The sequence below is a fragment of the Charadrius vociferus genome, unplaced genomic scaffold (genome assembly GCF_000708025.1).
Source record: "Charadrius vociferus isolate BGI_N301 unplaced genomic scaffold, ASM70802v2 scaffold560, whole genome shotgun sequence".
Taxonomy (NCBI): Eukaryota; Metazoa; Chordata; class Aves; order Charadriiformes; family Charadriidae; genus Charadrius; species Charadrius vociferus.
In genome coordinates, this window is record NW_009646459.1 from 1089360 (window position 1) to 1101653 (window position 12294).

The following is a 12294-nucleotide window of genomic DNA, read 5'->3' on the forward strand; positions in this document are numbered from 1 at the left end:
TCCCTTGCTTTGTTATTTCACTGTTAGACAGGAACCTTTACAAATGTCAGGCAAAAGCAAGAAATGTGCAACTGCGAGGCGAGGAACAGAGCAGTGAAAAGCATTGAGTGAGTAGTGATTTAGATGGGATTTTTCAAATGCATGGAAGTGGTCTGCAAATGGCTGCCTACTTTACACTCAGCTAAAATATCACTCTCTTTGGTGAGAACTAGATTTCGTATTCTTCTTTTACAGAAACTGCATCTTAAGGAATTTAAGGGTCAGATTAGATCGTGAGTCATTCCCATACACCTGTGAAAGGGGCCGTTATGCTCAGGGGTAGAGTTGCCTTTTGTAGTGAGCACTCAGGTATTCAGGTTTTTAAGGTGTGACATGTGATTTTTCACTGTAGTTTTTACGTACACGTGCCTTGGGGCTGGATAGTAGAGAGAACAGTTTGAACATTCCTGTGATGAACAACTCCCAAGTGAGGTAGGGACTACTGAAACTGAGTGGAGCAGCTGCATATGTAGTCCCGGACAAGAATTTGAAGCTACCCTTTCATTTGACTGAATACCGTGGTCTTCTAGGTAGGGTGAGTTTGGCCCCAAGAGCAGTGTTTTGCCTGAATTATCGTTGCCGAGCTGAGGAATTTAATAAGTGTTGGGAGTGTTTTGCTCACAAAATGAAGCGATGCCATGGGGTGCTCTGTCCCGTTGGAAGGCAGGCTGATGGACAAGTTTTATTAGCCTTGAGATTCAGTGTTTGTAGTTGGCAGCAACAGACTCAGTAGCAGTAGTGTGAGGTCACAAGAATTATAGACAAGTATCTTCTCCTGATCCTTATTAATTTTTCATCGAACAAACATGGCGGTTAATAGTGAAGAGAAGTTTCTCAACAGTTAATCTCAGAAGTTCCTGGAACTTCACATGGTCCTGCCACACTCTCCATTGCAAAATCTCATGATTTCATGCCCTTTTAAGAAAAAGCAAAGTCACCTGTGGGATTTGGAAACTCACTATGAAACTGTATCTCTGTAAGGAAATCACATATTTCTGAAGATGCGGATAAGACTGTGGTTTTCTAGTTATGCATCTACAGGTAGCGTGTCAACTGGTGCTAAATGTTTGCACTGGTTTAAAGGAAAAGAAAACACTGTCTTCTCTTGCTTAGTCGACCTTGATTTATTCCTAGTGGACTGATTTGGTTTGGGCTTAAGTGGGTAATGTAAAGTATGTGCTGACTTACTTCTGTACTTTTATCAGCTATGTAATCAGTACCTTAGAGCTAATGGTAGCGGAAGACTATATGATTGTCTACTTGAATGGAGCAACACCAAGAAGGAGGATGCCTGGACTGGGTTGGATGAAAAAGTGTTACCAAATGATTGATCGACGGTAAGTAGTATTTTTCTTTCTGATCCACAGCCATTATTTTAAACACTGTCCATTTCTGTTACTGCCCTGTATGACAGTGTTCACTGTATCTGATCTTTCTGTATGTTTTGTGTTGTTTTGTTTTTTTAAGAAACTGTTTCTTTTTTACTCTAGATTACGGAAGAATTTGAAATCATTTATAATTGTTCATCCATCATGGTTTATCAGGACAATTCTGGCTGTGACACGACCTTTTATAAGGTATGTGGTGAAGACCAGTGATTTTCTGTGTCCCTAAAAATACAGAAGCACCCTAAATCATCGAACATGGATGTTAGTCTTTCACTGAAGAGTACTCATTTTACAGTTCATGTTGGGATTTTGACAGTTGAAGCTGAGTTTCCTAAAATGAATGGAAAAAACCCCATGATTTCTAAGAGTATCTAGTTGCAGACATCACAGGCATGATATGGTAAACCTGTATGTGTGTGCAGAACTGGGAATTCAGTCCGTTAAAGTTGTCTTTGTTGCAAGTCCAGCTAAAAGACATGTAGAAAAGGGGTCTGCATGTAATGATAACCACCTCATAAAAAAAATCCTGGCTGCAGGGCAGATTAAGCTACAATTCTGGGTATAAAAAAATGAGCTGCTGCTCATGCAAGAGGACTGCCAGCACCCTGAGCTATTTCACTGTTTCCCAGTTCCAGAAAAGGTTCTATGCCACCAAGAAATAATGCTTTGATTATTAAAATAGCAAAGAAATGTTACAGACCCCGAAGAGCTCACAAGTTGTTGAAGAAGATGGGCAACTATGAAGTTGAAATCCTGAGATCGGGGAGAGCAGACTGACAGGCATGAGAAGGAGTTGCTTCAGGCTAGAGAAGAAGCATCAACTACAGAAGCAAATAACATACATCATGGCAGACCTCAGAGAGGTCTGCCCTCAGGCTGCTGCTGAAGGACACTGGTGGTGATGAGGACACTGGAGGTGTCTGTCACAGGGTGCTCTGTCCTGACAGGGTGACACTGGGATGGGGAAGCACATGAGTTCTCCCATTGCTGCCAAAGTGCGACAGGCAGAGTGTCATAGCGGAGCTTCTTCTTTCAGATGTGGTGTCTTTAATATCAAGTAGAAAGCAACAATTAAAAAACTCAGAATAACAGGGAAGCAATACTTGGAATTATCAACAGTCATGATGGGGATTCACTGAGTTGCATTTGGTGTCTGAGGTATTTTTGTTGGCATCCTATTTGCTCCCAGAGGAAAGGTAGGCAGTAAAATTTTAAAAAGTCAAATATGCCATGTATGTTTCATTAGTTTTTTACTCAGAATGACCATACTGAGCAGCAGCGACTAGAGGTTTTGCATTCCCAAACAGGAGAAAAGATTCACTCTAAACAGTTTGGCAGAGCAAATTAGCAGTACAAAACTTAGACACAATAGAGACTAGTTAAAACTGTCCATTTCAGACAAGTAGATTGAGTCTCTGTGCAAGAAGAAAGCGAAGTGCTAATGGGAGCTGAAAAAAGGTGGGCAGGACACATGGCCAGTGTGACTTTTGTGGAAGATGACATAAGATATTTGAACCCTCACCAGACAGAAGAGCACTATGAGAAAGCTGAGTAAAAGACTCTGAGAGGCATGAAAACAGAGAGTCAATTCAGTAAAAGGCAATGTAAGGAGATAGAAACTTGTTTAGATTGAAGGCCGATGGCTGTAGCTTAGTTTGCTAGCCCCAAGCTGTTCACCAAACTGCTGACATGCAGTGTGGGAATTTTAGAGTAAGAAATTAATTGGTCCCAAGGCAAGCAGAGATTTCAGTGAGGTAGATAGCTAAACATGAGCAACATAATTTAAATTCTATTTCAGCTGAGATGCAGGACAAAACAGTAGGAATTGAGGAACTGAAAGACAACAGAATGGCAAGGGACAGTCAAGTCACTGAGAGCGTACTACAGTCAGTTCTGCCTCAGAAACCGGCAAGGTCATTCAGGGGAGTCTGGGACTCAACTGATAAACATGAAACAGTTGCATGAATACACAGGAAGAAAGAACTAATGGTTGCAAAGACAGATCCTAGATACTCTTTATGGACCATATATTCACACTAGAGATCATCTTACCTGTGTTAGGTAAGAAATTAGATTTCCGATAAAACAAGTGTCTGCGAAAGATATTTGGTATTTGATGGAAATATTTAAATAATAGGAAGTTTACCACTATTGGCAGGACGCCTCCCCTAAAGTCTGAAGGAAACAAGGACTTCTTACTTTGGTCATGTATTTGGCATGCCCCTACGTGGATTCCCACATAAAGCAATTACTCAGAAATCAATCACTGGGGTAAAATTAATGGACCCAGGAGAATCCTCAAGTGGAAAAATGAACCCTTAAAAGATATTTTACTTTTTTTTTTCCCTTCCCCCCTCCCCAGTCTTTAGAAGCTTCTGCTTGGCTTGCAGCTGGCCAAGTTACTTTAGCTGTAGTTCAGACAATGCACAATATGATTAACATTTTCTATAAAATGCTAAGAATTATCAGTATGTTATCATTACTTTGACTAGACAATTGTGAGTGATTCATGCATCTTAAAACATGATCATTGGCCTGCTCTGGTGTGCGTGCCTAGTGATACTAATCTGGTACAGAGACATGTTAAAGCGGATGAGTTTAAACAACCATTCACAGTACCTTCGTGTATTCCTATTTCAGTTGTCTCACTTTACCTTATTAGGAACATACATATGGTAAGGGGAGGGACAGTAACCTTCTGCTCAGAGCTGTTTCAGAGGCTTCATGTTGTCTGGTCTTACCCCCAAATCAGCAGTAAATAGGAAGAATATGCTCTGTTTCTCATGGCCTACACCTAAGAACATTTACGGTTAATGTGCATTTGTCACTGTTACTGATGTTAAAAGACTAAATGCAACCACAGCTAAATTTGGAAAATTGCTTTATGAGTTAAATGAGAAAGACAGATTTCTCATAAGCTGATACATATCAACTGATTGAGGTTAGACAAGGGAATAGCCTTTTTTAAGTGTGTTTTCTGAAAAGTTTTGCCTTTTTCTGAGTGATCGTTTCTCAAACACAATAAAGGATCATATAGCACAGCTAAAATAAACAAGGGAAGTATTTCCTCATAATAAGGCCCTGCAGTAAGAGTAGGCATGCGCATACAAAATCAGATATGTGCTCATCTAAACAAATGAGGAAGTTTAGTTTTACTATGTTTGATTGACAATCAGTGTCAAATATAAATGCTACTTCGTCATGAGCACTTGATGTCAATTCATCATGACCCCATTAAGTGAATGCTTCCCATCTCCTTTTACATGTAAGTATGCTGAACAGGGTTTGATTCTTTTCAGAATTTTAATACATCTCCTTCAAACTGAAAAACTGATCGCATTGCCTATTATGTAGGCATTACAATTTATAATGTTGTCCTAAATACTGTAATTCAGCCTAAGCATGGAACAGCGAAAGGTCTAGACTTGATTTACAGGTCACTAGAACTCAGGTATGCTCATGATCAGCTGAACTCTGTAATTGAAATACAAACAAGAAAATGCTTAATTATTTAATACATTAAGTTCATGCCTTCTCTTTTTTTAATATATCGTAAAAGGTTTTGGGGGAAAGCCAATTAACATGTTGTTTCTGTGTCCCAGCTCTAAGTTCAGCAGTAAGATACAGTACGTCAACACATTGGCAGAGCTCCGTGAGATGATTCCAATGGAATACGTGCACATACCCGACAGTATTGTCAAGTAAGTGATGTACAGTAAGCCTGTACTTGTTCTAGCAGCAATTATTTCCACAAACTAATAATAATGTTTCAGAGTCTGTAAGAAAAGAAGAAAGCCGCTTCTTGATATTGTTACACATGCTTTTGTGTTATTCCACAAGAATTCCACTGTCAAACTCAGAAGCAGGAAATCACTGTGTAATCGAAACACAAAACACAATAAGTATATACTCTTAGGGGAACCAGTGTTTATAGGAAGAGGAAGGTTTTGTACTGGACCAAATGGTACTGCTGGTAAAACAAAGAAAAACTTTTATGCTCAGAGTCCCTTCATCAGTGCCGTGACTATGTAACTGAAAGACAGTGGTTCTGAACTCATGCTTCTTATGTGTAAAGGTTTTTTAAATGCAGGTATTTCTAAAGGAAAGATACCTACTAAAACTACTGTAGGAAGTTGATTTGAATTGCTCATCTCAACTGGCTTTTTTTCAGACCTGAAAACAAAACACTGAAATGGTATGCCAACACTGAAAACCTTGAAGATCAATCATGTGGGTCATTATTAAAAAGATAATGCTGCTAAGGAATGCTTTTCTATTATTATTCTTTTTATCAAATGTCGTAGGTTTTGAACAGGCAAGCATGCTGTACTAGAAAGTATTTTGATGAGTAAATACACAAGTATGATTGTCTTTCCCTTATGGTTTGTCAGTGACTAGGTATGAAGAACACTTCTTTTGGAGCTGTCATAGATCTCTTCAACCCAGGCAGGAGTTTTCACACCTGCCTCACAGTAGTTGCCAAAGCAGCAAAATTTCCTTCATCGGGCTGGTGGTTGCTCTGATACTCGTGGTGTAACTCCAGGGAGCAAGTGGGAAGCTCAATTCTTGCAGTGGCACTTGTAAAAATAGTAAAATACGGCCATGAAATCGGGGATCGTAGGGACTTTAACTCAAATTTATTTGCTGCTGTAACTTTAGAGATGGAGTGATGCTAAGAATGCAGAGCACAGAGGTCACTGGTTACCTGATAAAGAGATGTCCAGAACGTTTTAACATCCCTAAAATTTTTTCATCCTCCCTCCATCCCTTCCTCCTTCCCTCCTTTCCTCTTCTAATTCCTGTAAACATTTTAGTTTCTTGTAGTTCTCTCTGATACAGACCTTAACCTGTTAATTCAGTGCATTTCTCTGTTTCTACTGTTACACTGTCTGTAGCAGTACACATATCTGTGTTACACACATCTTTTCTTCCCTGTGGACTGAAAATTGTTTGGAAAGTGCATTCACCTCTCAGACCAAAGGTGAAACGATCACAGCACCAGTATCAAAGAAACTTTAGGACTTAGACCTTAAGGAATTTTAGGGAACTGCCTAGTTCATGTCGTCAGCAGCCAGATGAGAGATCATGATTTTGCCGAAGAAAAAAATCGAAAGGTGACAAGTGTGCCCATTGGTGGCAAAGATTTTCGAGATGTCGTGATACGAAGGTTTAGTGGATGTGTGCATTCAAGGCACAGCGAGTAGTTATTCCCAAAGGAATTCCACAGGTCAAAGAGCCGTGTTCAGCTGATAGCTTCCCTTCTGCTGCAAATTGAGAAAGATTCCTGTAGCAAAATAAAATTCAGCTTTCAGCTTCATCATTGCTCTACTGACAAGAACAGAAATACCACTATGGTCACGAGGAATCCCATCTGTAGAACGTACATAGGGTTATGTCAGGATTTGGGTTGTGTGGTCGGTTGGTAGTTTTGATGGAAGTGGGATGCACTGTGCCTGTGGTGTCATATGAACTTGTACATCTTTTCTTTTCCTTCGCCCATTCTTACCTTGTAAGGTATGATGAAGAGAAGTGTATTAAGAGAAGAATGAGGTAAAACTTGCTTTCTAGCCCGTGCTGCTGCTCATAATGGAGTGAATCTGTGTGACAGCCTTTCACCTGCAGGCGACCTCAACAGCTGAATGAGAGAGGACTTGCAGTGATGTGGAATCTTACTTTCCCCTTCAAGCTGTTGAGATCAGCCTCCCTTGTAAATAAAAACTTACTCAACTGTAAACGTCCTTGACTTGGCCCAGGCTGCAGCTAGTTTAATACTATCTGATACAGCAACTGAACGCTTTCAGCTCTGTCCACTGGGCATGCCGCAGATCCCTGCTGCTTTTATGTTTCTGCCTCCAAATGAGCTAAGTAAGGAGTTACAAATTAAAGGTGGGTTGAGCACAAGGATAAACGGCATCATACTGAACTGAAGAGCTGTAGGGTCAGTGCATAACACTGGGTGGCTATTTTAGACGCATGTACTATATTTGTTCTTTGCTCTGCTATTGCTCTGCTTCTCTCTTACGCTCTGCTTGCTTCTTTGTTTCTTTATATCAATAACTTTTACTCATGCAGACTGGATGAAGAGCTGAGGGAAACTTCAGAAACAGCTAAGTAAGATAGCTTTCAGCTCAATGCTGGCATTATATTTACTTGGTTCGCAGGAATGGATTGAATGCAGTAGTACGTTGTGTGCTTGGTACAGCAACCAACTCGTAGTTTCAATTACTGTGTAAGTTGCCACATTTGTGAATTGACTTCCCCTCTCACTATAAGCAGCCTGCCGTTGGGCCTCAGTAAGAAATGATCATGCCATTACACTATAAAAAACATTTTTGATATCTTTTGATGATTGTTTCTATAGTCACGGGGAGGACTGAAATCACTTTTTTACTCCATTAAAATGGTTCATTAGACATTTCCTACCCTTCGCCCATTATGTCAGATGATTCATAAAGTTTTTAGGAAATAGTTCTTTATAAATATTATTTTTTACAATTTACTAAATTAAGGATAGCTGTTGTACCTCATTCTCAGTTAGGGTAGGTGGGTAACTTTTCCTGTCTTTCCAGTGTTGATTGGATGGGCCAGTGGATTAATATTTGATAACAGTGTATTGTTTATGGTCAATTAATAAATCAGTGTCAGCTGATGATCAGATACTTTAAACTTGTAACTCTGTGCTTTGACTTTAACACGCTGAGGCAGTATGGTGTTACGTACCATAGAAATCCTTGACTGGAAGGACACAATCCTTGACTGACTAAGCACAGCTTAGAAAGGATCCAGTGCACTTTTTTCAGCTGTGCGTCGCACAAGATTCTGGGGAAGGCAGCTGCATCTGTTGGTTCTAGTATGACATTCTCCCTGCGGTTTTTATAACAAAAGGTTTTGAGTTTTTGAAGATTGTTTTCAATCTTCTTCCTTTAGCGCTTTAAAATTTTTATCTTACCACTTCTTCTTTATTGTATTTTTTTTCTGAAGTTTCTTCTTTTGCAGTACACGTTTTCCTCTGATTCTCCTGAGATTAGCTTTTACAACAGCCTCAGAAAATACCTAAAACACTGGCCACTGCTTTTTGATTCTAGCAGTTGGACTGCCCAAGAAGCAATAAATTTACATAACTAGTTATCTGATACCACCTGAATATTTTGTTAAACAAAAGAGGCCCACCCAACCTTGAAATGCAACTTCTGTCCCTTCTGTTCAAACATTTTCAAACTCATTGTAGTATATGACAATGAAAAGTCTGTGGAAGAAAGCTGCTTTCTTGTTACTCCTTTCATTTAAAAGAGCGCAGACTGCAGCATAGCAAGTGAAAGGGGAACTAAATATTCATATGAGGCATCACTGATTATTGTTATTGTTGGATGTATGAAGTCACTGTAGTGCATTTCCCTTTCCTAACTTAAAGAAAGAGCTTAAAAATTTATTACGCAAAAACTAATTTGTGTTGCAGGCACTTAGCTCACTACATTCCTATCGATAACTTCTGTGTGTTTGTACTGTCAAAGATACTCACTACAGTTAGTTATTACATCCCCCAAACTTGATGTCACTTTTAAGAAGAGAAAGAAAGAAACACAGAGGAAATGCTTACTATACCTCTTTTTCCTTGTACCCAGAACTAGCTGCCTCTCAAACGACCCAGAAATGACTTCAGTGGAACAGGAGTAAGAATTTATGCCTAATACTGTCGTTACATTTTAACATTATTTTACAACCACGCTTCTAGGAACTGAGGCTGGGTAGACTCCATAAAGCTTTTCGGAGACCTGACTGCTTTTATAGTTACTTTCAGGAACTCGATTCAGCATATGCATGCACAAAAAGCACTGAAGTTAGGATTTATTATATTTGCATTGCAGATGTGTTCAAAGCGTCCTCGACCATTTCCAAGCAGATAGAATTCCTAGCCTGAGGATAATTAGGTTAAGTTATGTGAAAAACAGATAGAAAAAGTGCAACATGATCAGAGTGAAGATGGTCCCATGCATTGTCCTCAATTAAAAGTGGTAAACTCGCCATCCTCATTCAGAGATTAAAAAGTCTTCTATTTTACTTAGATTTCCGGGGTGTGTTCTTGATGTTTTCCTTCTTCTTGCTTTTTGTGCTCCTCAGCTTCTTTCACAGTTATTTCCCTGCCTAAATCTCTGGTACCTTTACATCTCTTCCTTCCAAAGCTGGGCTGGTTCCCTTGGAAATGGGAATGTGTCAGTCCTCTGGCATGCTGTTCCTCCGTCTGATACCATAACCAAAGCCTGCGAATGGAAAACCCTGCACTGCTCTGTCTGTGCGTCGGTGAGGGTGTTTGTAGCTGCAGCGTGTCATGCAAGCGCTAGCAGCTCGTCGCTAGAACAGCGTGTGAGGAGGACTAGCCACTGCGGCAGCGAGGGTATCCCCAGCCAGTGTGTACAGGGGAGGGGGGACGGGGACTTTGCTGTCCCTCCCCTTCTGATTGGTATGTAGAAATACATGGTGTCTCACACTGGAGTCTTCTTCAGGAAGCAGCGTGTAGTAAGCCTGGCTCCTCAGTAAAAGATTCCATCAATAATATGAGTATTAAGCGGGCAAATAATTCCTCAAGCAGTTGACATAAGATTTCTGAGCATCTCTTTTTTTTTTTAACTTCTCAGGCACTGTTTATTCTATAATGAGTCAACATCAGAACTGTTTTTTTTTAAAGTACGAGAACAGAAAATAAAGACTATTTATTTATGATTTTGGCCTTTTTGTGGCTTGAACAATTTTCCTGTTTTTCTCAAAAGAGAAGCTGGACAGCAAAAAGCAATACGAGAAGAGAATTTCTATTTAGCTTAAACTAAATGTAGTTGAGGCCAAATGAATGCTAATTTCTGCTATTTATTTTCTCTGCATAAATATGAATCTGTCTTCAGAAGCAGCAATAATTTTACTGTGGTCATAACACACATTTCTGGTGTCATTTCTTCAGGAAATAGGATTTCACATGTAAATGCTTCCACAATGGTAACAGCAGTTTTACACAGACTTTTCTGCTGTGCGCTTTCTGCTAAAACCTCTCTGGAGTCTGCCCAGCTCTTAGTTTGCTTCTGTTGTCTTTGTCATATCTATTCCAAAGGCTTTTGTCTATTGTCATGGTCTCTTGTGTTCCATTTTGTTCAACTTCTTGCACTTCCTCATAACTTAAAAAAATGAAATAATTCACAGTGAAGAACCTGTGTGTTCTGTAACAGTTGATAAATATTGAGGGTGCTTTAAATAGTTATGTACTCTGTGAGGAAAATTGTATTTTGATGCAACGTTTACAATGACAACTTCTTATTCTAAAGAATACTTGTAAAGTGTTTGAAGACATGTGCTTGGCACTAAATGGCAAAACTATACTTCCAGAAACATTTTTAGGGGCACCAGCAGTGTATCTTTCCACATCTGGTGTCTACTTGAGATTGGCATTGCTGGGAAGGTAGTTATTAATTTCGGTAAAACAGTAACAGATTTTATTTATGTTTGTATTTTCTATATATAGTAGATATGATGTGTGTAAATTATTTGACACCAATGCATTTTAGTTAATTGAGAGATGAGGATGCTTGGTACTTTGGGGGAGCTCAAGATCGTGCAAATGACTAGCCATGTGTTTTGTAGCACTGATTTCTTTTTTTTGTTGTTGTTCTTTTCTGTTTGTTTGTTTGTTTGTTTTCTTTAATATATAGCATTGACATGACCCTGAAATAAAAGCCACCACGGCCAGGCATTTGAAGAAGAGGATTCACTTGGATTTTCATCACCCAGACACCCATGACCACAGTGTGCAATAGGCAATTTGAGTTCATTTTGTTTGGTTTATGATTTTTCTGTGTCATTCAGCAATTCAAGAAGACCAAAAGGGCCAACCCTGTTGCCATGGAAACAGCAGAATTTTGGGCCTGGTTATTTTTGTGTTTTCAATAAGAGAGTTTTCATTAGGAAAGCTATATCATCTAGCATTGTTTCTGTGTGTGTGTGCAAGTTCTGTTTAAAGGATACCATTTTACCAACAGTGTGCCTCATGAACAAGTCAATGAGGACGTGGATTTTTGTTTCATTTTTGTCTTCAGCATATTAATGTTTATGCATAGCTGAACAGAATAGTTGTTATTGTTACAATAAACATTAGCTTGGTTGTGTCACAGAGCAGCAGCAACTTTGTTATTTAAAAATAATTCTAGAAAATGATGCAGGACTTTCTTGAATTTGTCTGTTTCTTGCTGTCTGAAAAGTCTGTCCATATTCACTTAACCCGAATTTTAGTCAGTCACAGAAAAGACTGGTGCACTCAAAAAATAATAATTAATCATCAAGCAGACTTCCCAGAGGACAAATGAGTAACTGAAATTAATTCTATTTTAATAATTTAGTTTACTATCTTTATTTTAGGGATAGTTTTTATAGAAGCAGCTAATCCTATAAATGATTGTCATATGTTCTAAAAGCTTTGGAGCATTAATTTGTTATTGTTGTTTTTTTAAATCTGTTTTTCCAGAACTCTTTTTTTGAAGTTACGAGTCTTAAAATGGCATCCTAACTCCAATCATAAAGGCTGTTCATGCTGTGAATATGAAACAAATACTTAGTATTTCCTACTAACAACTGAAGGTTAAATGTATCAATCTACAGTTGGGAGTCAAAGTGTTGTTCAAAGTGTATCTAATATATTTTTAAAAAAGTGTTACAATGCAGGTTTTTGTCTGTGTCATAGAACACAGCAGTAAAAGCATGAAAAGGAAAAAAAAAACCCTAATAATTTCTTGTTTGCTGCTGTCCTGTGTACTGGCACAAAAGACATGGCAGTGTAAGTCCTCATATTCATTGGGAAATAACTGCAGTCTCTCAGTCCATTCTTCAGCAG

General features: G+C 39.0%; 1 protein-coding gene across 1 annotated transcript in view; it reads left to right on the forward strand.

Annotated features, from left to right (window-relative positions):
• Positions 1-11141, forward strand: part of PRUNE2 (prune homolog 2 (Drosophila)) — a 159460-nt gene extending 148319 nt beyond the window's left edge. Inside the window, exons 17-22 of the mRNA XM_009882758.1 lie at positions 1245-1376; positions 1530-1616; positions 5030-5128; positions 7500-7538; positions 9050-9097; positions 11120-11141. Of these exons, the coding sequence (XP_009881060.1) occupies positions 1245-1376; positions 1530-1616; positions 5030-5128; positions 7500-7538; positions 9050-9097; positions 11120-11141 (427 nt within the window). The remainder of the gene's footprint in view (positions 1-1244; positions 1377-1529; positions 1617-5029; positions 5129-7499; positions 7539-9049; positions 9098-11119) is intronic.
• Positions 11142-12294: the final 1153 nt, after the last annotated feature.